The sequence below is a fragment of the Leptodactylus fuscus genome, chromosome 8 (genome assembly GCF_031893055.1).
Source record: "Leptodactylus fuscus isolate aLepFus1 chromosome 8, aLepFus1.hap2, whole genome shotgun sequence".
NCBI lineage: Eukaryota > Metazoa > Chordata > Amphibia > Anura > Leptodactylidae > Leptodactylus > Leptodactylus fuscus.
In genome coordinates, this window is record NC_134272.1 from 5,194,138 (window position 1) to 5,207,042 (window position 12,905).

The window sequence follows — 12,905 nt, forward strand, 5'->3', positions numbered from 1 at the left end:
GTACTGGGAAATCAGAATGGGGTGGAATTAAAGGAAAACTGTATCTGCGCCATTGTCTTACATGTTTAGTTTTCACTATGCAGTAAAAATAAGGGCTAGTTCACATGGGCACAGAGGGGGTGTAATATGGCGCGGAATTCAAGTCATAATCTGCCCCCTCACAATGGTGGTCTATGGAGACCGCTAGCGTTCGTTCTTCCGCTAACGTTTTTGTTGCTGCTAGCGGAAAAAAGAAGCGACATGACCTTTCTTGAGGCGGATTCTGCCTCAGGAAGTCAATACAAGTGAATGGGAGGCGCAAACTGCAACGCATTTTTTTTGCAAAAACCGTGGTTTTTTAAGGTCCATTCACTGTCCGGGAGGAAAAAAAACACCTTGTGTTTTCTGAAAAACTGCTCCAAAAAAGGTCCAAAAATCGCTTCCTGAGGGGGCGTTCACACTACCGTCTGTGTCCGACAGGTAGTGTCCGCTCCTAGTGTCCGTTCAAAATCTCGCACGGACATTAGGAGCGGACACTAGCTGTGTCCGTGAAACTTGTCATTCATTTAAATGGCGATCGGGTACGTTCTTTTGCACCTACATGTCGGGTTTTTCTGTCCACTTGAGAAGTCGGACATCTTTACATGCGGACTGTGAAGGAAGGGCACGGAGTGCAAAAGAACGCACCCGATGCCCATTTAAATAAATCACAGGTGTCACAGACACAGCTAGTGTCCGCTCCTAATGTCCGTGCCAGATTTTGAGGGGACACTAGGAGCAGAGACTACCTGTCGGACACAGACGGTAGTGTGAACGCCCCTTTAGTGATCAGGACTGGAGTGAGTTGACCCAAAGGCCATGAACCTTCTGTTGTAGGTGAGAAAACATGGCAGATGCCAGTACCTCGGTGGGGATGCCAGTACATCGGTCACCAAAAAAAGTAATCTTGTGCCATCAGATAAGTCAATGGACAATGGGTAATCCCTTCCACCATCTTGTCTGTATAAGTTCACCCTTCACCATCCAGATATTACTCTATTGTATCTCCTAACATGACGGCGTGACCTTTATACTGTGGCATCGACACAACTGCTGGGAGATAAGATAACCACAAATACTACTTCTATTGAATGAGAGCATGCTTTGGGTGAAATGGGGTAAAATATAATATCTGTAAAAACAATGTTGCACAATTAGAAGCCAGCGCGGCCGGCTGTGTTGCTTGGCGGGGGGCCAATCAGTTTATTATGGGTTAATTCTGCCCTAGTAAAGATTAACACATTTAGGAGTGTTAAGTCCATGTGTATAAATATCACGACATCCACACGAGCAGAGCGGACTCTTCACACGACTTCACTATGGCTTTCATTGCCTACTTTTTGAGTAGAGTTGACGTTTTACTATATTTTTCCATTTTCATTGGATTGTTCATCTATTGGTTAAATGGATCTAAGAAGAGCTCCGCAAAGATGCCTCCAGGACCTACCCCACTCCCTTTTATTGGTAACCTCAACCAGATAGACCTGAATAGGCCCTACAAAACACTGATGGAGGTAGGATCTTGTATTACCATCTAGTCACAGAGGGCGCCATAGTTTAGCTGGGAGTATAGGCGTTGGGTTGGGGGTAAATGAATGGTAGTAAGTCTGATGACACGCCATCGTGCAGGGGATGCATAGAACCATGTTCTCTTGTGATGGCTCTTAAGGCTAAGGACCCCCCCCCCCCCCCCATAGTGAGCCACAGCCAAAATGTGATAGGGAGAAACTGCGGCCATGAGGGGACATCAGTGATCATCAGTGATCATCAGGGGACATCAGTGATCATGAGGGGACATCAGGGATCATGAGGGGACATCAGTAACCATGAGGGGACATCAGTGATCATCAGGGGACATCAGGGGACATCAGGGATCATGAGGGGACATCAGTGATCATCATGGGACATCAGTAACCATGAGGGGACATCAGTGATCATCAGGGGACATCAGTGACCATGAGGGGACATCAGGGATCATCACTGACCATCAGTGATCATCAGGGGACATCAGTGATCATCAGGGGACATCAGTGATCATCAGGAGACATCAGGGAACATTAGTGATCATCATTGATCATCAGGGGACATCAGTGATCATCAGGGGACATCAGTGACCATCAGTGACCATCAGGGGACATCAGTGACCATGAGGGGACATCATTGACCATGAGGGGACATCAGTGATCATCATTGATCATCATTGACCATCAGTGATCATCAGAAGACATCAGGGGACATCATTAACCCTGAGGGGACATCAGTGACTATGAGGGGACATCAGTGTTTTGGACAGGATTAATGATTAGGTAGCTAAGACAGATTTCATGGTGGAGGTCAATAGTACATGTATTATATGGTCAAGGTGCAATTTTCCCCTTTTCCCAGCTTCTGGCTCAAAAATCTCCTCTGCCCCATCACCTTGAAGTATTACAGAGAATAGTAGATAGACAGGAGGGAGATGCAGCTGCAGCCTCTCTATCTCTGTTTCTATGAATCTTTGTTGTGTTAGAGGAGACAGACTAATGTCTGGGTCACAGGATCTCTGAGAAGCACCAAACCACCCTAAAGTAGGGGTAACCGTAACACCAGGGGTCAGAATTGGGTCCTCGTCATTTTAATATGTTTATGAATAGGTACTGAGGATACTAAGTTGTGCAAAGTTAATGATAGAAGTGAATAGAGCTTGTGGCTCAGTCAGTAGAGTTAGGTGTAAAGTAGTCAACATAGAGGAGAATGGTAGAATATTCCAGAAGGGTTTGGCTGGATGTATGAGCAAGGGAATGCTAAATTAACTTTAATGTGGATAAATGTAAAGTTCTGGACACAGAACATAGAAACTGTTTTACAATTATGTATTAGATTTTAATGCACTTGCTAAAACGGCCGCTGAAGGAGACATGGGGATATTGATGGACAGCAAATTTTATTTTAGCAACCTGGAAGGAGAGGAGAGGGGTGGATTAAGATAGGAATATATACTCATGATTACTATGCAAATCAGTGGTCAGTCCACGGAAAGACAGCTGATCTACAGCCGATGCAGAGGAGGAGACCAAGGCAATTAAAGGGAGTGCAGGAGTACGAAGATTGTTCCATGTGGATGGGAGGGGTAGAATACAATGGACAAATATATAAATGGACAGTACAGAGAACTCCGTAGTAATCTTGTTACACCAAGGCTGTAACATGACAAGGGGACATCCTCTATGTCTAGAGGAAACAAGGTTATACCAGAGTCATGTTTGGGGTGCCACATGATGGGGTGATGGCCAGTAACTTGTAGATGTTCAAGAGGAGACTGGATACATTTCATAAAAGTAAAAGTATCAGAAGTTACTGGAATTAGAATGTTGGACGGAAACTGATGTATCAATTTATTCCGCTATTATATTGTATCAGGATATGATTCCGCCATATTTGGAGCTGTGAATGAATTTTTCCCCTAACATGGGACAGCCGGTGTCTTCCTCAGGTGGTTTTAGATCAAGATGGTGGACTTGTGTCTATCCAGCATTATCAACTAAACTAACAGCTAGAACTTCCCAGTTCTCCCCGGCACAGTTACAACTATAGTTACTGCAGTGTGTCAGTGTTAAAAAATGGAGGGGGGCACCCCAATCCCTCTTCAACCTTTCTATTCAGTCGATTGATATTGCTATGGATAGATCATCAATAGTAAAATCCCCAAAAGCCACTGTAAATCTACAGTGTGAACCAAGGTCATGAACAATATTGTAACGACATCTATTCATTCCAGTTAGTTTGTTGCTATTGATGTCAATGTAAATTGGGACCATATAACGTGTAGCTTGGGCACTGTGTGGTGATATAGCAATGTATAGATATAAATACAGCAATGTATAGCTATAAATACAGCAATGTATAGATATAAATACAGTAATGTATAGATATAAATACAGTAATGTATAGATATAACTATAATAATATAAGGCATAATATCTCTCCTACCTATTAAAAGGAAGGTTCTATCATCACACAATGTTTAGTGCAAGAGCAAACACACCCATCATGGCGGACAAGGGATTTACCTACTTTCCTGGCTTTGGGGCTTCCTCTCTACGTCTTCACTCCTCCTTGTTAGTGTCTTGACAATACAATGTAGCCTTTATAGAAAAACACATGAAATAAACATTTATTATATTTTGCAGCTTTCAGAGAAATACGGTGAGATCTTTACTCTACACTTTGGCCCCCAGAAAGTGGTGATACTTTGTGGCTACAAGGCTGTGAAGGAAGCGCTCGTCACCCGGGCAGATGATTTTGGAGAGAGGAAGAGTTCTCCGATCTTTGATATGATATCCAATGAACATGGTATTTATGGCGCTATAATACAGCAAATACCCTTCAGCCATGGGGGCTACTCAGCTCCTTAGTGGCCGCCATATTTAAATACACAACATCCACCATAATAGGAAGTTACATGACAGGGATAGACATCATGTCTTTCTTATTTATGTCACTTTTGTAGATTTGTTGACGTCTTATGTAAATGAGGCAGTGCACAGGAGGCGGGGCATTAGCCCTGGGTGCACTGCTGTTATTGCTCAGGTATGGCGGGTGATGTCACAGCAGTGGGAGGATTATCTCTTACTCATGAATGAGATGGTGGCGATCTGAGTTGCAAGAGCAGTGGATCAGGGAGCAGAAGGCCGCCCCCAGTGCACCAACTGGTCCAGTAACATACATCACATGGGTATGCTTATCACTGTAACGTGCTCTGTAACAGGCTGGTAACAGTGGAGTATGTTCGGGGGAGGTGTTAGAGTCTCTATAACGAGGGTTCAGCCAATCTTGAGATTTCAGGATCGATTTTAAAATCCGATTTCCGATTTTTTTTCCTGCCGATCCCGATCGTGAAATTTGCTCAATCACAAATCGGAATCCGATCTTTCCCGATCCCGATCACTCAACCCGACCTATAACTTACCTCCAGTTGGTAATGTCAGAAGAATACATTAAATATCTGCAGTGATTTTTATCAATAAGTTGTACAATGAATTCACATAAGAAGTAGTCACTGTCTGAACTTTCTTTTTCCTTCATCTTTCCCATTCTTTTCTTTCATATCTACCACTTCCTTTTCCTTGTCTTCTTCTTCTTCTTCTTCTTCTTCTACAGATCCTTCCCTGTTATTTTTTTCTTCTTAACCTTCATCATCTTGTACAGTCTTCTGCCTTCCTTTCTTCTTTATGTTCCTTCTCTTTCTTATTCCTTTATGTACTTTTTCTTCTCTATCATCATCATCATTTCCTTCTCCACGCGCTGAGTTCTTTCTTCTCCATCATCATCTTAATTATCCTTCCTTTTTCTTTCTTACTCTTCTTCCTTCTTGTCTTCCTTTACTTTGTTTTCCTCCTTCCCCATCATGATCCTGATCGCTGACATTCTTCTTCTTCTTCTTCTTCATTGTATCATTCTATTTTCCTTCTCTTCTTTCCTCAATTATTTCATCTCATCTTCTGTTTGCTTTTCCTTTGTCTTCACTTTTTCTTCCATCATCTTCCTTTTTACTCCTTCTTCTTCCTCCTCCTTCTTTGCCTTATCTTCTTCATCTTTTCCAATATTATTATTATGTGATTTCTTATTTTTAGATCATTTTCCAGATCAACATTTTCAGTCACACAACTGAATAAGAACATCTTTTGAAATGGAAACATTTTATCTTCCACTCCTCCCTGTCTTGTTCAGTCCAAGGTTCCGCTATAATCTTCTATTTCCCTCATTTTACTACATTTCAGGTATAATCTTTTCCAATGGAGAATTATGGAAATCTATGAGGAGGTTCGTACTTTCTACACTTCGAGATTTGGGAATGGGTAAAAAAGGCGTGGAATCCAAAATTCAAGATGAATTAATTCCATATATAGAAAGTTTTAAATCCCACAATGGTAAGATATCTCATTTACCAACAAACCTATATCTCATAGACTTTGTGTCTTCTAACTCATGTCTGTCTATCTTTCGCCGAGTCTAAACTTTATCATCATCATGGCCATGAACTGAGTTTTTGTAGGCACAGACATGTCCCATCTGCTATAGAGATTTACAGGTGTCTATATCAAGCACAATACGCCCTCTACTGGACTGGATGGGGAAGTATAAAAAAAACCCCTAACCCCTGATGTAATAACCATTGGTTTCATACTCGGAGGTTGCTACTTTTTGAGTAACGTTGTCTTACCCGTGGTCACCAATCACCTTTCACTTTATGTATTTTCTTTCATTTTTGACCATTAATTCTCTGTTTTCTTCCAGGCAAACCATTCAATATACACATGTTAACGAACAGCGCGGTATCCAATGTCATCTGCTCTATTATCTTTGGGAAAAGGTTTGAGTACGATGATCCAATCTTTGGAAAATTAATCAGAATGTTAGATGAAAATGCTAAACTGGTCGGGACACCCAAAGTGATGGTAAGAAAAGCCTAAGATTTGTACAATGTATCCAGCAGCATTAGTATAGAGTCAGGGTGTCTGCTTATTGGTGTCACTTATTAATAGAAAGGGGCTAACATAGAAGCCAATGATTATAGCTATCCATAGGGTGCCCTTAAATTCATGTGAATGTGCAACGTCCAGTTAGTCTTCTCTCCGCCCACGTTTTGTCTGTAGTGGTGATGTTTTAGTGAATATATTCATTGGGTTGAATCTAAACATAATAGGGAGTTCAGATGCCCTATGTTGTATCGGGCTCAGATATTACTGATGGTGGCCATGTACGGAATTATCGATATATGGAAAGAAGAATATTTGGTAACATCTCTTATAGTTCCGCTTAAGTTCTAGAACTCTGAGGAGCTTTGTAATATTTTGTGATAAAATTTCCACAATAAATCTGCAAAGAATTGTAGGAAATCCATCAATTGTGCAGATTTTGTTATGGATTTGCCGCTGTTGAAGAAACAAAAGTTAATGGGGCTTATTTAGTAAAACAATTTGTTTCAGAAATCTTGTGTGTTATCTGCACTAGTACAATCCGCATAGTTTCTATGTACTTTAGTATGAAACTTGAAATACCGTGACATTATCATGTTTACTACTTTTGTCCTCCATATCGAAAAGTGACGTTGCTGCCTGCGACGTCCGAAAGACTCCATTTTATTGATTGTCATTTAAATCTGAAGAAATTCTGTTACTCTCCACAGCTGTATAATTATTATCCAGTTATCGGATCGCTCCTTGGCCTGCAAAGGAAAGTAGAGCAGAACATAAAGGACCTCCATAGTTTTATCCTAAAACGTATAAAGGAACGAAGAACGGAATTCAATGCCAATGACATCACCGGATACATTGATGCCTTTCTTATGAAACAAGAACAGGTGAATATGTTTCTATCCCTTGTAAGTTTAACGGGAGTGTCGCATCCCTCATATTGGCACAATTTGTCAGTCAGTGATTCCTCACCAGTCATATGACTAGACCAATGGTGTAGATAGAAGTTCTAGATGGTTCCCCCCATTACGAAACTGGATTTGCCATCCAGGAGAGAGATCTTGGTGTTTGATGCCTCCTCCACTTACTTTGCAATTGGTAACACTTAAAACCACTTTCTCAATATTGACCAAACACGTCTTGTCGGAGGATGGGCCTTCCTTGGCATTTATATTAGATAAGATCAAACATTGGTGGTCTACTGATCACAAGCTTTGGTGCTCGATAGAAGCCGAATTACACATCTAACACTGGAAACCCTTTCTGCCTTACCCCCTGTTCCTGGGCTCTCTTGGTATTCACTCCTTCATCAGTCTTGGCCTCTCTCCAAACGTGGTAAGTCGTGGACTCAATCAATAAACCCTTCTTACAACTATTACAGCCATCCCAACCTGTACTTTATTACTCCATACTCTATATCTGTTGGTGAATGTTTGTTCTCAAAAAGTATCAAATAGATTTATTTCAATATGTTACACTTCACTTTAATCATTTACCCAACTCCAAACAAGAAGTCAACATAGAAGTGAATACAAGAACATTTAGGAAACAATGTTAAACTAGTTGTCTAGTTTAAAGGGATAAACTGATATATTCCATCTACCCCCCCCCTGTCTTCTATATTCGAAATTACTTACTGTACCAAAAATATATAATTAACTAGATTGCAACATTTTCAGATTTTCCAGTGACTTTCCACTTCCCTGTTTCCAGAAACTGAACATCCCCAATAGCCTGTCCGGGCTGCGACTCATTACATCCTTTGTTCTAATCAATAGAAAAAATTGCTTGGCACTCACCAACAGTAGCGTAAAAAGTTGAAACTTTATTGAAGAATGTCCATACAAAGTTTTAAAAGCGGGAGGAGGCACGCTCAGCAACCGGGCGACAGCTGTTTCGTATACAAAATATACTTTTTCAAGCACGAGCTTGAAAAAGTATATTTTGTATACGAAACAGCTGTCGCCCGGTTGCTGAGCGTGCCTCCTCCCGCTTTTAAAACTTTGTATGGACATTCTTCAATAAAGTTTCAACTTTTTACGCTACTGTTGGTGAGTGCCAAGCAATTTTTTCTATTGATTTTTTCATATGCTACTTTGTTCTTGACTTAGAGCACCACCACAATTAGCGTTTCTTTGTCTCCCGTGCAGATGTATATCTCTGTGTGAGTAGTGCCACCCATGTCTACGTACTCCTTTGGAAAATATCCTTTGTTCTTCCTCTGTTCTCTGTAGCTCTGCCTGGTCAGTTCGGCTTCTGTGTTCTGTGACATCAGTCCGTCAAGTCCAACCTATAACCCTACAATCCCTACAGTGTTGATCCAGGGGAAGGCAAAAAAACCCAACAAGGCTCCTGCCAATTGCCCCATTTCAGGGGAAAAAATTCCTTCCCGACTCCAATCTGACAGTCAGTATAAAACCCTGGATCAGCGTGTCCTTACAATCTGGAGTCCATAACCTGTAATATTTTTCTCTAAAGGGCTTTTGTAAGGTTTAGCTATTGACGGCCTATTTACCGGTGTGTATATATATATATATATATATATATATACAGTATGTAGTGAGTAATCTCTGCAATATTCTTTTTCTGTGTTTTCAGGAGTCAACAAAAACCAAAACCTATTTTGATGAAGAAAATTTGATAACTTCAGTTCTGGATCTTTTTGCTGCTGGGACTGAGACGACGTCTACGACCATCCGCTGGGGAATTCTGCTAATGATGAAGTATCCGGAGATTCAGAGTAATCGTTGATCAATGATTATTCTATTAATAGCTCTCATAAGGCAACATCTAAGTGGTCCTAAGGCCCGGTTCACATCTGCATTCGGTAATCTGTTCGGAGAGTCCACATGGAGACCCCCCCCAAATGGACTACTGAACGCATTGGCAAGCAGTGTGCAGTGAAAGCACACGGACCCCATAGACTATAATGGGGTCCATGTGCTTTCCGTGTGCTGTCTGCATGGAATATGCGGACAGAAAATTACTTCATGATCTACTTTCCTGTCTGCATGACTTGTGCAGGGATTATAGTCTATGGGGTCCATGTGCCTTCATTGCTCACCGCTTGCCAATGCATTCGGTCGTCCGTTCGGGGGGTTTCCATGCGGACTCCCCGAACGGATTACCGAGCGCAGATGTGAACCAGGGTTCAGAACCGAATAGTTTCCAATTTTCAGGAGTTTTGCCATGATCTGATAACCTGCCTGACCTTGCTATGAATCCCTGCTGAACCCGTAGCGTGTCCCCTCTTACTGATTCCCCCTATAAGAGTAGTCAGTATGCAAACCAGGGTCTTGTATTTGTGCAGGTGCCATGGTGCTAGTCGATGCTGTAAAGCAACAAAACTTTTAATTTTACAGAAAAGGTACATGATGAAATCAAAGCACATATTAAGCCCGGACATCTGCCAACAGTGGAGGACCGTAAGAAAATGCCGTATACTGATGCAGTGATACATGAAGTACAGAGGTTTGCCAATATTGTTCCATTGAACCTCTCACATGCGCCTCCGACCGATGTGTATTTGCGGGGTTATTACATCCCAAAAGTGAGTTTCATAAAAATCTCACCATTGGTTTTATGAGGTCCCAAAATAAACCGTGACAATTCCAGTGCAGGAACATAAACCCATTGTGGTGCAATGTCAGCTCTATGTATTTCTGTTCATAAAGTTAAGACAATAAGGAAAGCTGCTTGCTGTGTATGAATAACATCCCATCAGCAATAACACAGCAGCTATTCAGAAGTAGACACCCTCTCCTTACACTCATGGTGAGGTGCAAGAAGCTGCAGACTCCTCTCTGTGCAGTGTACAGGCAAGGAGCGCAGAGCAGATCTATATGTAAGTATATAGAGGCTGTGAAGAGATTTAAACCTTCCCCTCCACTTCCTATGTTGTCTCTAAGCCTGTTAGTTTCTAAAGACAGACCTTCCCTAGTAACAGGGAGTGAGCAGCAAATGGTAGAGGAGAGACACTGGAGATGAGCGAATAGTATTCGAACACCTCGCTCCATAGGAATGAATAGGAGCGGCCAGCGCGTGGCTGGCACCGGCTGCAAGCGCTTAACCCCTTTCTGTTCACCCGATCCCATTCATTCCTATGGGAGCGAGTCATTTGAAACTATGTTTCGAATACTATTCGCTCATCTCTAGTAGAGACCTTTCATGTGACCTGTATAGAGGATGTCACTGGGGCTGGATGAGCACGCACGACCTGCCCAGAGGAGAACGGGCAGCAATTCAATAAAGTTACTGATTTACAAAGTTATTGCACAATATTTATTAGAAAGTGACTTCTGTGGGGTCCTCGGCCCCCGCCCAATAATTTAATGTTTTGAAATAGAAACTTCTTTAGCAAAAAGATAATTGATGATTTATTGTTCATAGGGAACCGAAGTTATTCCATTACTGACATCTGTCCTCTATGACAAGACTCAATGGAAGACGCCCTATGAATTCAATCCCAATCACTTCTTGGATGAAGATGGGAAATTTGTGCGTAAAGATGCGTTTATGCCTTTCTCAGCAGGTTAGTGACGAGAAACGCTAAAATACTTCCAGAAATCAATGTACTTGTCAGGCAGATGTAGAGACACTGAAGGAATGGCTGCGGTCACATCGGAAATCCTACTAATATTATCAATGTGAAAGTGTGTGGGTTTGGAGGTTTGTTCCTCAATCACGCAAAAACGGCTGCAGGGATTCGGCTCAAATTTGGAACATACATACCTTGGAACCTGGAAAGATACATAGGTTACCTATTAAGCCGCTAAATGCCCACACAACGCCACCGCAAGCCCCGAATTCGCCATTCTGCAAGGCTAATGGAGCCGAGATGACGTCATCTGCTCTGCTTCAGCCGCTTTCAGATAGGCCCGCGGCTTTGTGCGGGCGGCGCTGAGGACGCTGTACACGCTGTAGCACATGCCTCCCGCTGCAAGCTCCGGACCATCCAGAGCGAGTGGCTGTGCTGTAGGGGCGCAAGAAGTCCCTCTGCTGTGCTGACAGTGCGCGCACGCCGGGGGACTCAACGGTTCAACCACTGCGGTGGAGGAGTTGCCTTCCCCACTGTCGCCAACGACAAGTCTGCCTATCGAGTTTGCCGGACAGTCCGGCATCTTGCGACCATGCAGCCTCTTTGTACGGTCACACACACTCTCGCTTGCCAAACATGTTGTGCGTGCGCCAGGTGTTCCTGCTCTGCTACCTAGGCCGCAGGGGGGGGGGGGGGGTGGCGTTGACAGAGGCCCTCGGGATGGGGGTGTGCACGGCAGGCCAGTTTGGAGAGGAGGGGGATGGGTGGCATGAGTGGGGGGCAGCGGTAAGAGGGGGGGGCCAAAGTGGGATATGGAGCAGGGGGTCCCGGTTCGGGGTGGGTAAATGGAGGGCACGTGGGAGGGGCCAAAGAGTGAGGAATGGGTCTAGGGACCCACGGTACTATGAAGGACCACTGGACAGTGGTCACACGCACGCACGAGGGTGCTTGGGGGTTGCCGGACCACACCTGCAAATACTGCACAGCATCGTGGTGGGGGGGCAGCTGTTCACAGGAGGGAGTGCGCCGGTGGGGGGGCGCCGCGGATGAAGTTGCGGGAAATGTAAATATTATATAATAATAAGAATAATATATTCACATAGGAAATAATAATAACTTAGCTTTCTGTACTTTGCTCGTTCCTTCCATTCTTCCAGGCAGAAGAGCTTGTGCTGGGGAAAGTTTGGCCAAGATGGAACTTTTCTTATTCTTTACTGGACTTCTTCAAGCATTTACCTTCTATCCTCCTCCAGGAGTCTCTAGAGAGGATTTAAGTCTACAGCCCGGCATTGGATTCACATTAGTCCCTACACCGTACATGACATGTGCCAAGCTGAATGAATAGTCACCTGCGACCGCTCAGAGACTCAATCATTGCATAGTATTTTAGTTTTAAGTTTCATTTGTTTTTTATTTTTTAGAATTTCATTTTCACGTCTCTTAGGATGAAAAATAATTGGAACTTCATTGCATTGATAGTTTAGTTTTGTTGTATAAATTGTATCTGCAACCAAAAAAATAAAAACCTCACTGCGCTCCTGAACCCTGAGGTGTAGAATATGTCTTGTAGGCTCAGACCTGAATTCTTCAGATTTCTCATGCCCTGTGGGAGAAGACGTAATGCTCCAGTTGTCCTAACCATTGGCCCTGGCCAAGCTACCCAAACTTTTTGACTGGTAACATTGCAGGTTCTTTGGAATCTAAAAAATCTAAAAATCCTGCAGTTCTAACTCTGGCCACCAAGCCAAATAATATCCTGACACTTCCTGTTTTTCTGGTCGCCTCTTCCTGTAGATAATAGGATGTAGTGTCCCATAGATTTATACCATTGGGGTGGGGGTGGGGCCGGGTTATACCAACTGGTCAGTAACAGAATTTAACCCCTTCATATCTGA

At 43.0% G+C, this 12,905-nt stretch overlaps 1 protein-coding gene across 1 annotated transcript; it reads left to right on the forward strand.

The window, feature by feature from the left end:
* Positions 1–1,314: 1,314 nt before the first annotated feature.
* On the forward strand, positions 1,315–12,355 carry LOC142216972 (cytochrome P450 2K1-like). The gene is made up of 9 exons (XM_075285110.1): positions 1,315–1,532; positions 4,188–4,350; positions 5,778–5,927; positions 6,295–6,455; positions 7,187–7,360; positions 9,072–9,213; positions 9,836–10,023; positions 10,863–11,004; positions 12,168–12,355. Exons 1-9 carry the CDS (start codon positions 1,338–1,340, stop codon positions 12,353–12,355), a joined length of 1,503 nt encoding a protein of 500 aa, XP_075141211.1. The 5' UTR covers positions 1,315–1,337.
* The last annotated feature ends 550 nt before the right edge of the window (positions 12,356–12,905 follow it).

Coding starts and splice junctions, on each gene's coding strand:
- LOC142216972 (XM_075285110.1), top strand. CDS start 1,338: ATGGCTTTCATTGCCTACTTTTTGAGTAGAGTTGACGTTTTACTATAT. Junction 4,351..5,777: donor TATGATATCCAATGAACATG/GTATTTATGGCG, acceptor ACTACATTTCAG/GTATAATCTTTTCCAATGGA. Junction 11,005..12,167: donor GTTTATGCCTTTCTCAGCAG/GTTAGTGACGAG, acceptor CCATTCTTCCAG/GCAGAAGAGCTTGTGCTGGG.